We start from the raw sequence: 16,323 nt of genomic DNA, 5'->3' as shown, positions 1-16,323 counted from the left end.
TCTTGGCAGGGTCTCTCAGCAGCTCGGAACAACCCTTGACCGTGACCTGCCTAGCAGCTGCACCAACCAAATAAGTGTCCAGTCAATGCACGCTACGAGATAGGCGCTCCTAACCCTTAGTCCATACCAGCTGGAAGCCTGCAGACTCAGGATTGAACAAGAGGCCAATTGTTCCCCTGACCTAGTGGGTCCCTTTGTCAAAGCTAAGTATTGGCCTGGTAGGTGTTAGAAATAGCCTAGTGAGCAGTATTTTATGCATGAGTAGCAGTTGACTGTGTATATAATAAATATGTTTTGATTTGAACCTTACTAACTGGTGTACCGAGTTATTGATCAGCACTTGAACTTGAACCTCGTGGTGGTATCATAAAGATACCTGGCGACTCTAGAGCAAGGTTATAAAACAGAGAAATTAAGTGTAAAGCACGCTTAGCAACAAGCTGTTAGGGACTTTACGTTATTTTTAGTATTTAAGTTAATTATTTGTTGGGTTTTTTTTACTTTCACATTTGCTTGTGTTTTTTTTTCAATATTTTGCTCGTTTGTGTTGATTATAATGTTTTTTTACAAACTCTTCTAAACATATATTTTTTAAAATTCTTTCTGCAAATCTATAAAACACCTTCATCATTCACTCCCGCCGCCTCCCCCCCCCCCTCCCCCCTCAGGATCAAGGCATGAAATATGTCACAGTTCCCAGTTCATCAGCAACTTCCCTCCGAATGCCCTCCCAAATCCAGCCCGTGTTCAGGGTCTCACCATGGTTAAGTAGGTGTAATCTGTAGCTTTCCCCAGCCCCAGTGCCTTCTTCTGGTCACGACTCATCCCCATCAACATGCAGTAGAAGATGTGATAGTTCCTCTCCCCATTGGCCTGCAAGGACATGAAAAAAAAAGGAAAATCAACCATATTTGAGAAGGATATGAAATTAATTGAATGGTCAGTCGATTTGTAAATATTCACTCGGTGTGTTGGATTTCATTTCCTTTAACAAAATATTGATTTTGCTGAAAAGAAGACTTTTTGTCAAAGTTTTGCATCTTGCACTCATCAGATCACTTTGCAAGAATATCAATCGTATGAAAAGAACCATTTAAACTGCAGAAGATGGGTCATCATAGTTTATCTATGATGGGGAATTTGGACCTGCAAATTGGCAGTCATCAACCATTCCATCAGATCGTCACTGTCCCAAAGCAGGGTTGGGCAGATGTGCTTGCTTTATTATTCTGATCCAAGTATGCAAAACAGAGCTTTTGATGGAAAGGATTAATATTGTAGGGACTTTCAAAAACAATTATATTTTTGGGTACTTGCCTTCTGACTGTTAACCCAGGTGATAGCTCTCGTCATTCTCCACATCATTTTGTTCTGCATTTCTAACCTCACACATCATTCCTGGTGTTCATCAGTGACATGTTCACTCATTAACCTGATGTGGCATGTTTCTCAAGAGGGCCCTTTACTTTTAACTGTAACTTCCCCAAATGCATCGAAACATTCTAAGAGTTTCAAAACTCTTAAATTGTTCATGTCCGCTTGAAACCGGCCGTTGAAAATACATCGGGGTAACAATCCTACCGGAACACAATCATGGCTGGGGGCGTGACTTCTTCCAGTGACACTGATGGGGGCCAGGGGAACATGGCTTTGGTAGCAATGGTCATTATTGCTGAACCGCTGCACTGCTTTCACTACTGGACGTGTGCTGTAGCCAGTGGAGCAAGTTCCCACCACAGCTTACATCATTCTTCAAGTGGTCAGCAGTGAATGGTCTCTGCTTCACCGCTGTCCACAGGATCCGACCTATTATGTAGAATGCCCACCCCACCAGAAACCACGTAATCTTCTACAGGGAGTCGGTTAGCTCAATTGGCTGGACGGCTGCTTTGTGATATTGTGCCACGCCCAACAGCGCAGGTTCCATTCCCGTACAGGCTAAAGTTATTCAGGTCTCGTCTTGTCAACCTTGCCCGAGGCATGGTGACCCTCACCACCAGTCAGCTCTCCCTCACAAAGGGGAGCGCAGCCGACGGTTCTCTGGGACTGTTGCGACTTTCAATTTCCCAGAAGTGGAAAAACCCGATTTTTTTTTTAAAAAGGCCAATTCGGGAACAAAAAACCTGGAAAATTCTTCCCCGCAAGGCAAAATACTGGTGATGGGGGTGGGGGGGTTAAGCCACGGTGACCGGATCTCCAGCACCGAGTCCGTCCCTGTGGCTCAGAAGGGAAGGAGGGAGAGCAGGAGAGCAATAGTTATTGGGGACTCGATAGACAGAGGGACAGATAGACGGTTCTGTGGCAACGAAGGAGACTCACAGATGGTGTGTTGCCTCCCGGGTGCCAGGGTCCATGTGTCTCGGACCGTGTTTTCAGAGTCCTTAAGGGGGAACAGTCACAAGTCGTGGTACACATCGGTACCAACGACATAACAGGTAAGAGTAGGGACGGGGATTTAAAAAAGGAATTTAAGGAGCTAGGGTGGAAGCCGAGAGCCAGGACAAACCATGTTGTCATCTCTGGTTTGTTGCCGGTGCCACGTGCTAGTCAGGTGAGGAACAGGGAGAGAGTGCAGATAAACACGTGGCTTCAGGGATGGTGTAGGAGGGAGGGTTTCAGTTACGTGGATAATTGGAGCACATTCTGGGGAAGGTGGGACCTGTACATACAGGACAGTTTGCACCTGAACCAGAGGGGCACCAATATCCTGAGAGGGAAATTTGCTACTGCTCTTCGGGGGGGGGGGGGGGGGGTTTTAAACTAATTTGTCAGGGGGCTGGGAAAACGAGCTGTCGTCCAGAAGCCAGGTGTTGAGAGTAGTGAGGTACTGAGGAGGGTATCAAGGTCGCAGGAGTGTACCGGCAGACAGGATGGTGGGTTGAAGTGTGGCTGCATCAATGCAAGGAGCACCTGGAATAAGGTAGGTGAACTTGGAGTGTGGATTGGCACTTGGACTACGATTTTGTGGCCATTACGGAGAAATGGTTAGAACAGGGACAGGAATGGTTGTTGGAAGTTCCGGTGTATAAATGTTTCAGTAAGAGCAGAGAAGGTGGTAAAAGAGGTGGAGGAGTAGCATTGTTAATGAAGGATAGTTTAACGGCTGCAGAAAGGCAGTTCAAAGGGGGTTCTGCCGACTGAGGTAATATGGGCCGAAGTTAGAAATAGGAAAGGAGCAGTCACATTGTTAGGAGTTTTCTATAGGCCCCCAAATAGTAACAGAGATGTGAAGGAAGAAATTGCAAAACAGATTATGGATAGGTGTGGAGGTCTCAGGGTAGTTGTCATGGGGGCTTTAACTTTCCAAATATTGATTGGAACCTCTATAGGTCGAACAGTTCTGATGGGGCAGTTTTTGTACAGTGTGTGCAGGAGGGTTTCCTGACGCAATGTGGATAGGCCGACAAGGGGTGGGGCCACATTGGATTTGGTACTGGGTAATGAACTGGGCCAAGTGTTAGGTTGTTTGTGGGAGAGCACTTTGGAGATAGTGACCACAATTCAGTGTCTTTCACTATTGCAATGGAGAGGGATAGGGCCATACGGCAGGACAAGGTTTATAATTGGGGGGGGGGGGGGGGGCGATTATGATGCGATTAGGCAAGAGTTAGGGAGCATAAGATGGGAACAGAAACTGTCAGGGAAAGGCACAAATGAAAAGTGGAGCTTTTTCAATGAACAAATACTGCGTGTCCTTGATAGGTATGTCCCTGTCAGGAAGGGAGGAAAAGGCCGTGTGAAGGAATCATGGTTCACAAAAGAGGGTGAATGTCTTGTCAAGAGGAAAAAGGAAGAGTATGTAAGGATGAGAAAACAAGGTTCAGTTGGGTCGCTTGAGGGTTACAAGGTAGCAAGGAATGACCTAAAAAAAAGGGCTTATGAGAGCTAGGAGGGGGCATGAGAAGTCCTTGGCGGGTCGGATCAAGGAAAACCCCAAGGCTTTTTACTCTTATACGAGAAATAAAAGAATGACCAGGGTGAGGGTAGGGCCAGTCAAGGACAGTAGTGGGAACGTATGAATGGAGTCAGAAGAGGCGTTGAATTAATACTTTTCTTCAGTGCTCACCGAGGAGAGGGGCCATGTTTTTGAGGATGAGTGTGTGATACAGGCAGGTAGGGTGGAGGAGGTAGATGTTGTGAGGGAATATGTATTCGCAATTTTGAAAACCCCGAGGGTCGACAAGTCCCCTGGGCCAGACGGGATACATCCTAGGATTCTTTGGGAGGCAAGGGATGAGATTGCAGAGCCTTTGATCTTTGGGTCCTCACTGTCCACGGGGATAGTGCCAGAGGACTGGAGAGTGGTGAATGTTGTTCCTCTGTTCAAGAAAGGGAATAGGAATGACCCTAGTAATTATAGGCCGGCTAGTCTTACTTCGGTGGTTGGTAAGTTAATGGAAAGGTTCCTGAGGGATAGGATTAATGACCATTTGAAAAGATAGTCAACACAGATTCGTGAAGGGCAAGTCTTGCCTCACAAATTCTTCGAGGAGGTAACTAAGTATGCAGATGAAGGTAGGGCAGTTGATGTCATTGATGTTCTAAAACTAAACCAAGAGAATAACGAAGAAAAGTACAGCCCAGAACTGTTGAAATTTTACAAGGCAGACATGGGAGCACTCTTTGATCAATCTTTATTGACATGTGTACACGGAGAGCAACACAGTGAAGTGAAGTTCACTGCATCACTCTACCAGAGTCGAGCGAAGCAGAAATATTTATAGCACGATTAACCAATAGAATTACAGTTGTAGTCTAATCCTTCACTTGCATGTCACACACACCAATATCACAGTAAGAAGTCTTACAACACCAGGTTAAAGTCCAACAGGTTTGTTTCAAACACTAGCTTTCGGAGCACTGCTCCTTCCTCAGATGAATGAAGAGGTATGTTCCAGAAACATATATATAGACAAATTCAAAGATGCCAGACAATGCTTTGAATGCAAGCATTTACAGGTAATCAAGTCTTTATAGGTCCAGAGAAAGGGCTAATCCCGGGTTAAAGAGGTGTGAATTATCTAAAGCCAGGACAGTTAGTAGGATTTTGCAAGCCCAGGCCAGATGGTGGGGGGTTAATGTAATGCGACATGAATCCAAGGTCCCGGTTGAGGCCGAACTCATGTGTGCGGAACTTGGCTACAGGTTTCTGCTCAGCAATTCTGCCTTGTTTTTTTTTTTTAAAATAATTTTTATTCAAATTTTCACAAAATAGAAAACAATAACATAAAATTCTAAGAACAAAAACAAACAGAACCCCCCCTCCGCCCTAAATACAAAAGAGAAACTATAAATTAACGCCCGTCATTGTCAAAAAACAGATATTCAACCCAACACAAAAACAAAAGAGACACCCCCCCCCTGAAAAACCCCTGCACTGACCCCCTTAGGGCAAATTTCACCCTCTACAATTTAATAAACCCCGCCATATCGTTGACCCAGGCCTCCACGCTTGGGGGCCTCACATCCTTCCACTGACGAAGAATCCTCCGCCGGGCTACTCGGGATGCAAAGGCCAGAACACCGGCCTCTTTCGCCTCCTGCACTCCCGGCTCCACTGCAACCAGCAATTTTGTCTTGTTGCACGTCCTGAAGACCGCCTTGGAGAACGCTTACCCTGAGATCAGAGGCTGAATGCCCTCGACTACTGAAGTGTTCCCCGACTGGTAGGGAACATTCCTGCCTGGTGATTGTCGCGCGATGTCAGTTCATTCGTTGTCGCAGCGTCTGCATGGTCTCGCCAATGTACCACGCTTCGGGACATTTTCCTGCAGCGTATGAGGTAGACTACATTGGTCGAGTCGCACGAGTATGTGCCACGTCCCTGGTGGGTGGTGTTCTCACGTGTAATGGTGGTATCCATGTCGATGATCTGGCATGTCTTGCAGAGATTGCCCTGGCAGGGTTGTGTGGTGTTGTGGTCGCTGTTCTGAAGGCTGGGTAGTTTGCTGCAAACAATGGTCTGCTTGAGGTTGTGCGGTTGTTTGAAGGCAAGTAGTGGGGGTGTGGGCATGACCTTGGCAAGATGTTTGTCTTCATCGATGAAGTGTTGAAGATGTCGAAGTTTCTCCGCCCTGGGGAAGTACTGGACGACGAAGGGTACTCAGTCAGTTGTGTCCCGTGTTCGTCTTCCGAGGAGGTCGGCATGTTTTTTGCTGTGGCGCGTTGGAACTGTCGATCGATGAGTCGAGCGCCATATCCCGTTCGTACGAGGGCATCTTTCAGCATCTGTAGATGTCTGTTACGCTCTTACTGTGCTCACCCCAATCCAACGCCAGTATCTCCACATCAATAATATCACAGTTAACCTTTCATTTTAGGCCAATGAAAGGATACTAATTCTAGCCAATAGTAGACAGGACAAACTGACCAATAGAAGAGCAAGGTCTTTCAATCTTTCTTTTACGCAATCATCTCCCCTTTGTCCTTGGAGCCTACGGTAGTTTACAGAAAAGTACATTCTTGAGAAGGCTACCTCCATCGTCCTGTCTCCACAGACTTGCGTCATTCACTGAGAAACAGGATATGATGGTTTTCATACTAACTTATGTCCTTCACTAAGGAACAGGATATCAGGATTCCACACTAACCCATGTCCCTTGCTAAGGAACAGTATACCATGGATTCCACAGAACAGGACCTTCAACCTTCCAAACCTGCACCGACTATGCTGCCCATCTAACCTAAAAGCTTCTAAATTTCCGAGGTCCATATCCCTCTATTCCCATCCTATTCATGTATTTGCCAAGGTGCTCCTTATACGTCACCATCATGTCTACTTCCACCACCTCCTCTGGCAGCGAATTCCAGACACCCACCAGCGCCGGCCCTAGGGTTGCTGGCGCCCCGGGCAAGCTGAACTTCTGCGCCCTTGGGGGGGGCGGGGCCGAGGGGGGGGCGGACCCGAGGGGGGGTGGACCCGGGGGGGGGGGGGGGGGGGGGGGGGACCGAGGGGCGGAGCGGAACGAGCGGACCGAGCCGGGGGGGGCCGCCCTGGGGAGGGCGGCCACCGCGCATGCGCTGGTTGGCACCGGCCCAACTGCGCATGTGCGGGACCAGAGTCTCTGGCGCCCCCTAGCACATGGCGCCCCGGGCGACTGCCCGAGTTGCCGGTGCCTTGAGCCGGCCCTGACACCCGCTACCCTCAGTGTAAAAAAAACCTCCCTCGCACATCTCCTCTAATTTTTGCCTCTCTCACCTTAAACTTATGCCCCCTAGTAATTGACTCTTCCACCCTGGGAAAAGCTTCTGACTATCCACTCTGTCCATGCCCCTCATAAAAGAGAATTGTCTTTAATCCTGGCAAATCCATGTAGATCTCCCCTTTGTAAAATGTGACCTGAACATCAGACAGAAACAAGTCTAGCTCTCTCTCAAAGGAATTCAGTGAATTTTGGCCACGGGTAGCCTGCCCCAGGGGTTCACTAATCTCTGGAGTAAGTACAACCTCCTGACAAGGATCTGGCTTCATGCTCAGGTTTTTGCCCCTGATTTACTAGAGCCTTTTTAATTGGAACAAACCCATTCACATTCCCTCTTTCATGTTATGAACCCCAATCGACATTTTTCCAAGGAATGCATGGCGGATCTGCAGAGTGCTGGCTCAGCGGCCCAGTGGACACCAGACCAGCTGGTGGAGTTTATTCGGGAGGGCTTTGCCAAGCAAAAAAATGAAAGCTTGGACCCAATCATGGCGCGATCACTCGGGTGGAGCAGAGGCTGGAAGCCCAAGATCGGGTGGTCCAGAAGGGGGAGGAAATGGTGGCTGACCATGAGGAACACCCAACTGCGCTGGAGGCACAGGTGGGGCTGATGAAAGAGCAACAGAAAAGGCTTCAAGACAAGGTGGAGGACCGAGAGCATAGGTCCCGCCGGCAGAACTTAAGGATCGTTGGCCTCCCTGAGGGATGTGAGGGAACTGACGCATGGGCTTATGTGGCGAATGTGCTCGAGACGTTAATGGGTGAGCGGTCATTTTCTAGACCCCTGGAAGTGGACAGAGCGCACGGAACGCTTGCGAGGTGGCTGCGGGCAAATGAGCCACCGAGGGCGATGGTGGTACAAAGGCACAGATTCCTGGATAAGGAGCAGATTTTGCGTTGGGCCAAGCAGACATGGAGCTGTAAGTGGGAGAATAGCATTCTGCACATCTACCAAGATCTGGGTGCAGACCTGGCCAAGAGAAGAGCAGGTTTCAACCGAGTGAAATCGACCCTTTTTGAGAGGAAGGTGAAGTTTGGTCTACTTTATCCGGCTCGTTTATGGGTCACCTATGAAGAGCAGCAATTTTACTTTGAGTCGCCGGATGAAGCAATGGACTTTGTGAAAAGCAAAGGTCGAGATAGAGACTGAGGTGAGGTGACTGCTCTTTGCTGTAGGGATTCTGCTAAAATTGTTCTTACTTTTGCACTACACGAGAAATGCCTTTTGTAATTTTTTTTGGGCTGTTGCTAAGTTTTGGGAGTTAACTTTACACGCGTGGGGGAATTTCTGATGTTTTTTCTTTTGACGTGTTTGTGGAAGCATGTCTTTCGAATAGATATGTCCGAGCCGGGGGGGGGAGGGGGGAACAATAGGAGGCAAGATGTCTGGTGCCATGGGGGAGGGGTGGGGGGAGTCAGGCAGCTGGGCAGGTTGGCTTACGGAGGCGCAGTGGGGGGGTGAGCAGATGTTTTGTTTGATGAAGGGGTTGCATTTATTGTGCTGTTAACGCGCCGGGGGGGGGGGGGGGGGATTGCTCTGCTGACAGGGGAGAGGCGGTAGCTTGGAGATAAATGGGAGGTCAGGGACGGGCGGGCCGGAGGGAGCATGGGGCATGAGCTGGAGTGGCCTCGGAAGGGGGATGGTTGATCGGGGGTGGGGTGGGAAGAAAAAGAGGGGCAAGAAATTCCCGTGTTCATGTGGAATGTCAGAGGGCTGAATGGGCCGGTTAAGAGGGCTCATGTGTTTGCACATCTTAGGGAATTGAAGGCGGACGTGGTAATGCTACAGGAGACACACCGGGGGGTAATTGATTAGACTAGACTAAGGAAGGAATGGGTCATGCAGGTTTTTAAACTCGGGGCTGGACTCTTAAGACTAGAGGAGTCGCGATCCTGATTAATAAGCAAGTGGCATTTGAGGTGGGGAGAATAGTTGCGGATATGGGGGAGGTAGATATATCATGGCTAGCAGGAAGCTGGAAGGGCTGCCGGTGGTGCTTGTGAATGTCTACACACCAAACTGAAAAATGAAATGAAATGAAAATCGCTTATTGTCACGAGTAGGCTTCAATGAAGTTACTGTGAAAAGCCCCTAGTCGCCACATTCCGGCGCCTGTTTGGGGAGGCTGGTACGGGAATCGAACCGTGCTGCTGGCCTGCTTGGTCTGCTTTAAAAGCCAGCGATTTAGCCTGGTGAGCTAAACCAGCCCCTGAGATGATGTGGAGTTTGTAAGACGGATATAAGGGAAGATCCCAGATATGGATTCACACAAGCTGATCATGGGGGTGGGGGGTGGGGAGAAAGAAAGAGTCATTGACCCAAGGCTGGACCGGTCCAGTTCAAGGACAGGCAGGGTGCCGGCAATGGCGAAGGAACTAAAGGGGTTCATGGAGCAGATGGGTAGGGCAGACCCATGGAGGTTTGGACAGCCAAGAGCAAAGGAGTTCCCCTTCTTCTCACATGGACATAAAGTATCCTCCTGATCTACCTTTTATTTTGAACAGGGCTTTACTGGCGGGGGTCGTTGACACCGAGTATTCGGCGATTGCTGTGTCAAGCCATACCCCACATTGGGTGGACCTACAGGTGGAGAAGGATTGTGGTCAGCGCAAGCAATGGAGATTGGATGTGGGACTGTTAGCGGACGAGGGGGTGTGCGGGTGGGTGAGGGAATCCACCCAGAACTACCTGGAGATTAACGATATGGGAGAGGTCTCAGCAGCAATGGTTTGGGACGCACTGAAGGCAGTGGTCAGAGGGGAGCTGATTTCGATTCAGGCCCATAGGGAGAAGGAAGAGAGGGCAGAGGTGGATAGGTTGGTAGGGGAAATACTTCAAGTAGACAGGAGGTATGCGGAGGCCCAAGAAGTAGGATTACTGAAGGAACGACGGAGGCTAGGGATAGAATTTGGCTCGTTATCTACGGGGAAGGCGGTCGGTATACGAGTATGGAGCGAAGGCTAGTAGGATGCTGGCATACCAGCTCAGGAAAAAAGAGGCAGCTAGGGAGATAGGGAGAGTAGGACAGAGAAGTTAACACAATCTTGGACCCAGCAGGGGTTAAAAGGTGTTTAAGGAGTTCTACAGCAGGCTATACGAATCGGAATGAGGCAATTTCTGGGAGGGCTGGAGTTCCCGAAGGTGGATGAAGGGTTAGTAGAAGGACTGGGAGGTCCGATAGGGATTGAAGAAATAGCAGATGGACTGGAGGCCATGCAGTTGGGCAAAGCCCCGGGACCAGATGGTCCCAGGACCAGATGGTCACCCGGTGGAGTTTTATGAAAAGTTCTCGGAGATGCTGAGCCCACTGTTGGTGAGGACATTTAACGAGGCAAGGGAGCATGGTGTTCTTCCTCCGACAATGTCACAGGCCTCGATCTCACTGATCCTGAAGCGGAAGAAGGACCCTGAGCTATGCGGGACTTACAGGCCGATCTCCCTGTTGAACGTTGATGCCAAACTGTTAGCGAAAATCTTGTATTCAAGGATAGAAGACCGTGTCCCGGGGGTGATAGAGGGAAGACCAGACGGGGTTCATTAAGGGTAGGCAGCTAACGGCCAATGTTAGAAGACTCATGAATGCAATCATGATGCCCCCAGAGGGAAAGGAGGTGGAGGTAGTGGTTGCAATGGACGCGGAGAAGGCCTTTGACCGGGTGGAATGGAACTCTCTGTGGGAGGTGTTGGGGCAGTTCGGGTTTGGTCAGGGTTTCATCGACTGGGTCAAGCTGTAGTACCAGGCACCAGAGGCGAATGTTCGAACGAACCGGCTGACGTTGGGCTATTTTAAACTGCACCGGGGGACTAGGCAGGGATGCCCCATCTCTCTGTTGCTGTTTGCTCTGGCCATTGAGCCACTGGCCATGGCGTTAAGAGTTTCCAGGGGCTGGTCCGGGGTGGGGTGGAACACAGGGTCTCATTATACGCCGACGACCTGCTCCTGTCTGTTTCTGACTCATTGGGGGGGGGGGGGGGGGGGGGATGGGAGAGATCATGAGGATTTTAGGGGAACTTGGCCTTTTTTTGGGGTACAAATTGAACATGGGGAAAAGCGAGGTGTTTGCGATCCAGGCAAAGAGTCAGGAGAGGAGATTGGGAGAGCTGCCATTCAGAGTGGTGGGAGGTAGCCAGGGATCCAGGTGGCACGAGACTGGGGGCTGTTACATAAACTAAACTTGACCCGGTTAGTGGAACAAATGAAAGAGAACTTCCGAAGGTGGGATATGCTCCCGTGATCACTGGCGGGGAGGATACAGAGTGAAAATGATGGTCCTCCAGAGATTCCGGTTTGTTTTTCAGTGCCTCCCCAGCTTTATCCCAAGAGGGTAAATAAGGTGATCTCCGGTTTTGTTTGGGCGTGTAAAACCCCGTGAGTGAAGGTGGTGATGCTGGAGCGTGGCTGGAGGGAGGGTGGGCTGGTGCTGCCGAACTTTAGCAACTGTTACTGGGTGGCAAACATAGCCATGATTAGGAATTGAGTAGTGGGGTACGGGTCGGTGTGGGAGCGAGTAGAGGCAGCATCTTGTAAGGCCTCGGGTTTAGGGGCATTGATCATGGCAACTCTGCCGTTCGCCGGCCCGGTACTCCACAAGCCCGGCGGTAGTGGCGGCCCTGAGAGTCTGGGGGCAGTGGAGGATGATGTGTTAGGCAGGTTGGTTTGACGTTGACTGCAACTGGATGCAGGGAAGCTAGAAACAAAAGTCAAACACTGGAGATGATCCAACACCGGTTCATTTAAACTATGAACGGCTGTACATGTTCAGCTGTGGGTTGACACTCTAATAATCCTACTGACGATCTCTTACTGGCTCGACCAGACTTACTAGCTACCACATGGGAATAGTGCCCACTAACTTGTGCACTCTGACTGTCTCAGTATCTGGGTCCCGAAAAGAGCGGAGTCTTGATGCCCTGTGAGCTTTATAGTGGTGGTGTCTTGTCTGGTGATTGGTTGTTCTGTGTTGTGTGTTCATTGGTCATCCTATGTGCCAATCACTGCCTGTCTGCATCGCATTATATACACAAGTGGATATTATGACAGAGGAAACATGCGAGAGCAGAGGCAGCATCGGTTTGAGCTCCAATCTGTAGCAACCATCGGTTTGCCCCTGGGAGACTAGATGGAGGGTTTCGAGGATGGCAGAGAGCAGGGATCGGGAGGATGGGAGATTTGCTTATAGATGGGAGCTTCCCCGGTTTGAGGAAGTTAGAGGAGAAGTTTGAGTTGACGGGAGGGAATGGGACTTTTTGCGAAGGCAGGTTCCAACCTTCTTGCTCTTACCGCCATGTGGGATACAGGTTAGGGTAATTTCTAGAGTATGGTGGGAGTGGGAAAGGTCTCAGATATCTATAAAGAACTCATGGAGCCAGAGGAAATGCAGGCAGAGGAGCTAAAGCACAAATGGGAGGAGTTAAGGGAGAGATAGAGACAGGTCTCTGGGTGGATGCATTAAGCAGGGTCAACACGTCCATATCATACACCAAGCTCAGCCCGACACAATTTATTGTCCAATTTAAGGTTGTTCATTGGGCACACATGACGGTGGCCCGGATGGCTAAGTTTTTTGGGATAGAAGACAGGTGTGCAAGGTGCACAGAAGGGCCAGCGAACCGTGTCCACATGTTTTGGGCATGTTCGAAGCTTAGGAGATTCTGGCAGGGGTTTGCTGATGTCATGTCCACCGTGTTAAAAACAAGGGTGGCACCGAGTCCAGAGGTGGCGATTTTCGGAGTGTCGGAGGACCCGGGAGCGAGAGAGGCTGGCGTCTTGGCCTTTGCCTCCCTGGTAGCCCGGAGACAGACACTGTTAGCATAGAGGGACTCAAAGCCCCCAAAATCAGAGACCTGGGTCAATGACATGGCTGGCTTTCTCAGCCTGGAGAAAATCAAGTTCGCCTTGAGAGAGTCAATGCTAGGGTTCGTCCGGAGGTAGCCATTTGTCAACTCTTTAGAGACAATTAACGATCAGAGTTAGTCTAGATTACTATTCTAGGAAGGTGAGACCCATGAGGGAGGTAGAGGATGGTTGCACTATGTTTATAGTTGTTTGTATATCGTTTACCGTCATGGTTAGAAAATGTCAAATGCCTTAATAAAATAGTTTACAAAACAAAATAATTCCAGAATTTTCAAAATTCAACATTACCTTGATTCTAAATTTTATAGGTGCTCCTGTTCAGTCCTCCCAGTAAGTAAAATATGTTGTCCAAACAGTATTGAACATCTAGGTACTAAGGATTCGGTCCATTGAAATAGGACTGGAGCAGACGTCACTGCGAATGGTAGATTCTGGTACCTAAACAGTCCCTTGTGTATTACAATGGTTAGAAAAGGTTGCGACTCAGTTGCTACCTTCACCTGGAAGTAGGCTTGGGACAAATGTGTCTTCCTGACCTTTTGTCACCCCAACAATTCAGCAATTAAGTCCTCTATTAATGGTGAGGGATACTGATCGGCACACGACACTGTCGTTTGATTATCATTTCAAAGACACCACACAGATTCTCACTCAACCCACTGGCAATTGGAACAAATCGGGGTTGCCCAATCCCTCGTCGATCATGCCATCTTTAATCCATTGGCCAAGTTCCACTTCAACTTGGTTTAACAGCATATGGCACAGTTCCTGCCTTTACGCATTTAGGGAGATTGCCATCAGGTTTTACCTTGACCCTTGCCTCAAATCTGGTCACCTTCCCCTAAAGCGTTTTCAAATATTTTCTTGTACTCTTTGAAGAGTTTCTGTAATGTGTTCTTTCCATCAACCAGTTGGTTCACCGTTTACCAATTTAGTTTGATTTTGTCCTGCCAAGCTCTTCTGAAATAAAGTGCAGGAAAATTTCCTTCCACCACATGTAAAGGCAATTTTTCAAATTAACCATTCACTTCGACTTGCAGCAACTCTCACTGGAACCAACTCTTCCGTGCAAGTTCTCAAGATTATATCAGATGGTTTAAATGGCACATCCTCGAGCTGTTGTTGATATAATTTATCAATAACAAAGTCTTGCTAGGAATTTTTCATCGTCTTTTGTCATTCTGTAGATTTCTTTTGTGGATTTGAGGGCATTCGCCCACCATTCAGGCCCGAGGAGATTGTCTGGCCCAGCATGCCTTGGTAATGTGACCTTTCTTGCCACAATTATGACATTTGCTTTATCGACACCAACATTTCTGTGGAGAATGCTCCACTTGGACACACCTATAGTTTGCTTGTCTGTTGAGACCTTTGTTTATCAGTATTCATTTTGTGCTCCAATTTCGGAAGCTTCTTTTGCTGCCAATTCCATGGACACTGCTTTGTCAAGTCGGTCTCGCAGCGTGTCCTCAAGGGTCGATCCAAACTCTCAATTCTTGGAGAGTTTCTGCAGTACTGCGACAAATTGTGGAATATTTTCACCTTGTTTTGACTAAGTCAATGAAATCTTAGTCTCTCTGCCACGATTAATGGTTTGGCGAGAAGTATTCTTCAAGGGTGTTTGTTAAATCCTCACAAGTTATTGCAACAGGCTGATGGACAACACTTTGTAACACGGTGAAAGTTTTCTGTCTTATTATGTCTTCTTACTCTCTAGGACACTACGGGCAATTTATCACGGCCAATCCACCTAACCCGCACATCTTTGGACTGTGGGAGGAAACCGGAGCACCCGGAGGAAACCCATGCACACACGGGGAGGACGTGCAGACTCCGCACAGACAGTGACCCAGCCGGGAATCGAACCTGGGACCCTGGAGCTGTGAAGCATTTATGCTAACCACCATGCTACCGTGCTGCCCAACAAAGTTCAACAAATTCAACAAAGTTAGTTTCATCTGCTTGTAGCAGGGGATTTCTGGAAGCTCGCATCTTCAGAGGAACTCCATTCTCATTGAATGGCTCCATAGCGCCACCTTTTGCCTGCACCGTAGTTAACTGTTATTAAGTTGTGGTACTTCCTTCAACTTTTCCTCCCCTGTAATTTTTTTCGCTTCCAATTTAATTTCCATCATTTCTTTTCGCTGTTTCTTAAAGTAGTTTCTTGGTTGGACGGTAACTTTTAAGGTTTTATTTTTCTCTTTTGCAAATAGCAATTGTTTCTTTCTAAAAAAGCAGATTTAGTTTTAATGCAGTTTAATGTTGGGCACTATCGATGTATTTTTCCCTGTTTGGACACTTCTTCCCAAAGCAGGTCTCGCTCCAAGTTCGAGAATCCAACAATAGCTGGAAAAAACTCCCAGAGCTTGATCAGTAACTCTTCTTTTTACCGCCTACCCCTTACTGCCTCACTTTCTCTTTTCATTTTCCAGAAGGTTTAGTATTTTTAACCCGAATCAATCCACCTCCGATTCCCCCGAGTCGCGATCGTGTAGAAAAAAATGTAAGAACAGCCCGGAGTGCTTTTTAATCATTTCTAAAATTAACATATACTCTTAGCAAAACTAAAAATCCTGTTCCCAACAACCAGCATTACCGCACATTTCTAAATGATGGGAACGGTGTCCTGGAAAATTGATTTTTACCTCGAAGTCCATTTTTTTCTATTACCGGAAAAACATCCTCGTCGCCAGCTTTGCTTTAAATACGGTTAGGTTTTCTGGGGTTTAACTTCTACTCCAGTATAAACAAAGGATAACCAGGTTGCCACACCACAGTTGTCAAGAGGTCATTGCAGAGGTTTTGCTCACTCACAGTCGTAAGATGGAGGAGGAAAGTGCCTCTGATGATGTCACCAAGCAATCATGTTTAATAATAATCTTTATTAGTGTCACAAGTAGGCTTACATTAACACTGCAATGAAGTTACTGTGAAAAGCCCCTAGTCGCCACATTCCGGCACCTGTTCGGGTACACGGAGGGAGAATTCAGAATGTCCAATTCACCTGCCAAGCGCGTCTTTCGGGACTTGTGGGAAGAAACCGGAGCACCCGGAGGAAACCCACGCAGACACGGGGAGAACATGCAGACTCCGCACAGACAGTAACCCAAACCGGAAATTGAACCCAGGTCCCTGGCGCTGTGAAGCAACAGTGCTAACCAATGTGCTATGCCACCCTGTGACATGTCATACAGAGGTGTATTGGTTACAATGCAAAACATCTCTCTCCCTTCACTCCTGTAGTGTGACAACAAATATCAAAC

The 16,323-nt window shown here is 48.2% G+C and overlaps 1 protein-coding gene across 6 annotated transcripts in view; it reads right to left on the bottom strand.

Annotated features, from left to right (window-relative positions):
• myo7aa (myosin VIIAa) overlaps positions 1–16,323 on the bottom strand; it is a 216,788-nt gene that overhangs the window by 118,808 nt on the left and 81,657 nt on the right. For all 6 annotated transcript variants that reach the window (XR_005463131.1, XM_038817836.1, XM_038817837.1 and 3 more), the window contains one exon: positions 760–873. Coding sequence is in view for 5 of the 6 variants with exons in the window: in XM_038817836.1 (XP_038673764.1) it covers positions 760–873 (114 nt within the window). In the remaining variant the exon portion in view is untranslated. The remainder of the gene's footprint in view (positions 1–759; positions 874–16,323) is intronic.

The sequence above is a fragment of the Scyliorhinus canicula genome, chromosome 14 (genome assembly GCF_902713615.1).
Source record: "Scyliorhinus canicula chromosome 14, sScyCan1.1, whole genome shotgun sequence".
In the NCBI taxonomy this organism is placed as follows: Eukaryota; Metazoa; Chordata; class Chondrichthyes; order Carcharhiniformes; family Scyliorhinidae; genus Scyliorhinus; species Scyliorhinus canicula.
This window is presented reverse-complemented; position numbering and strand designations above follow the sequence as displayed.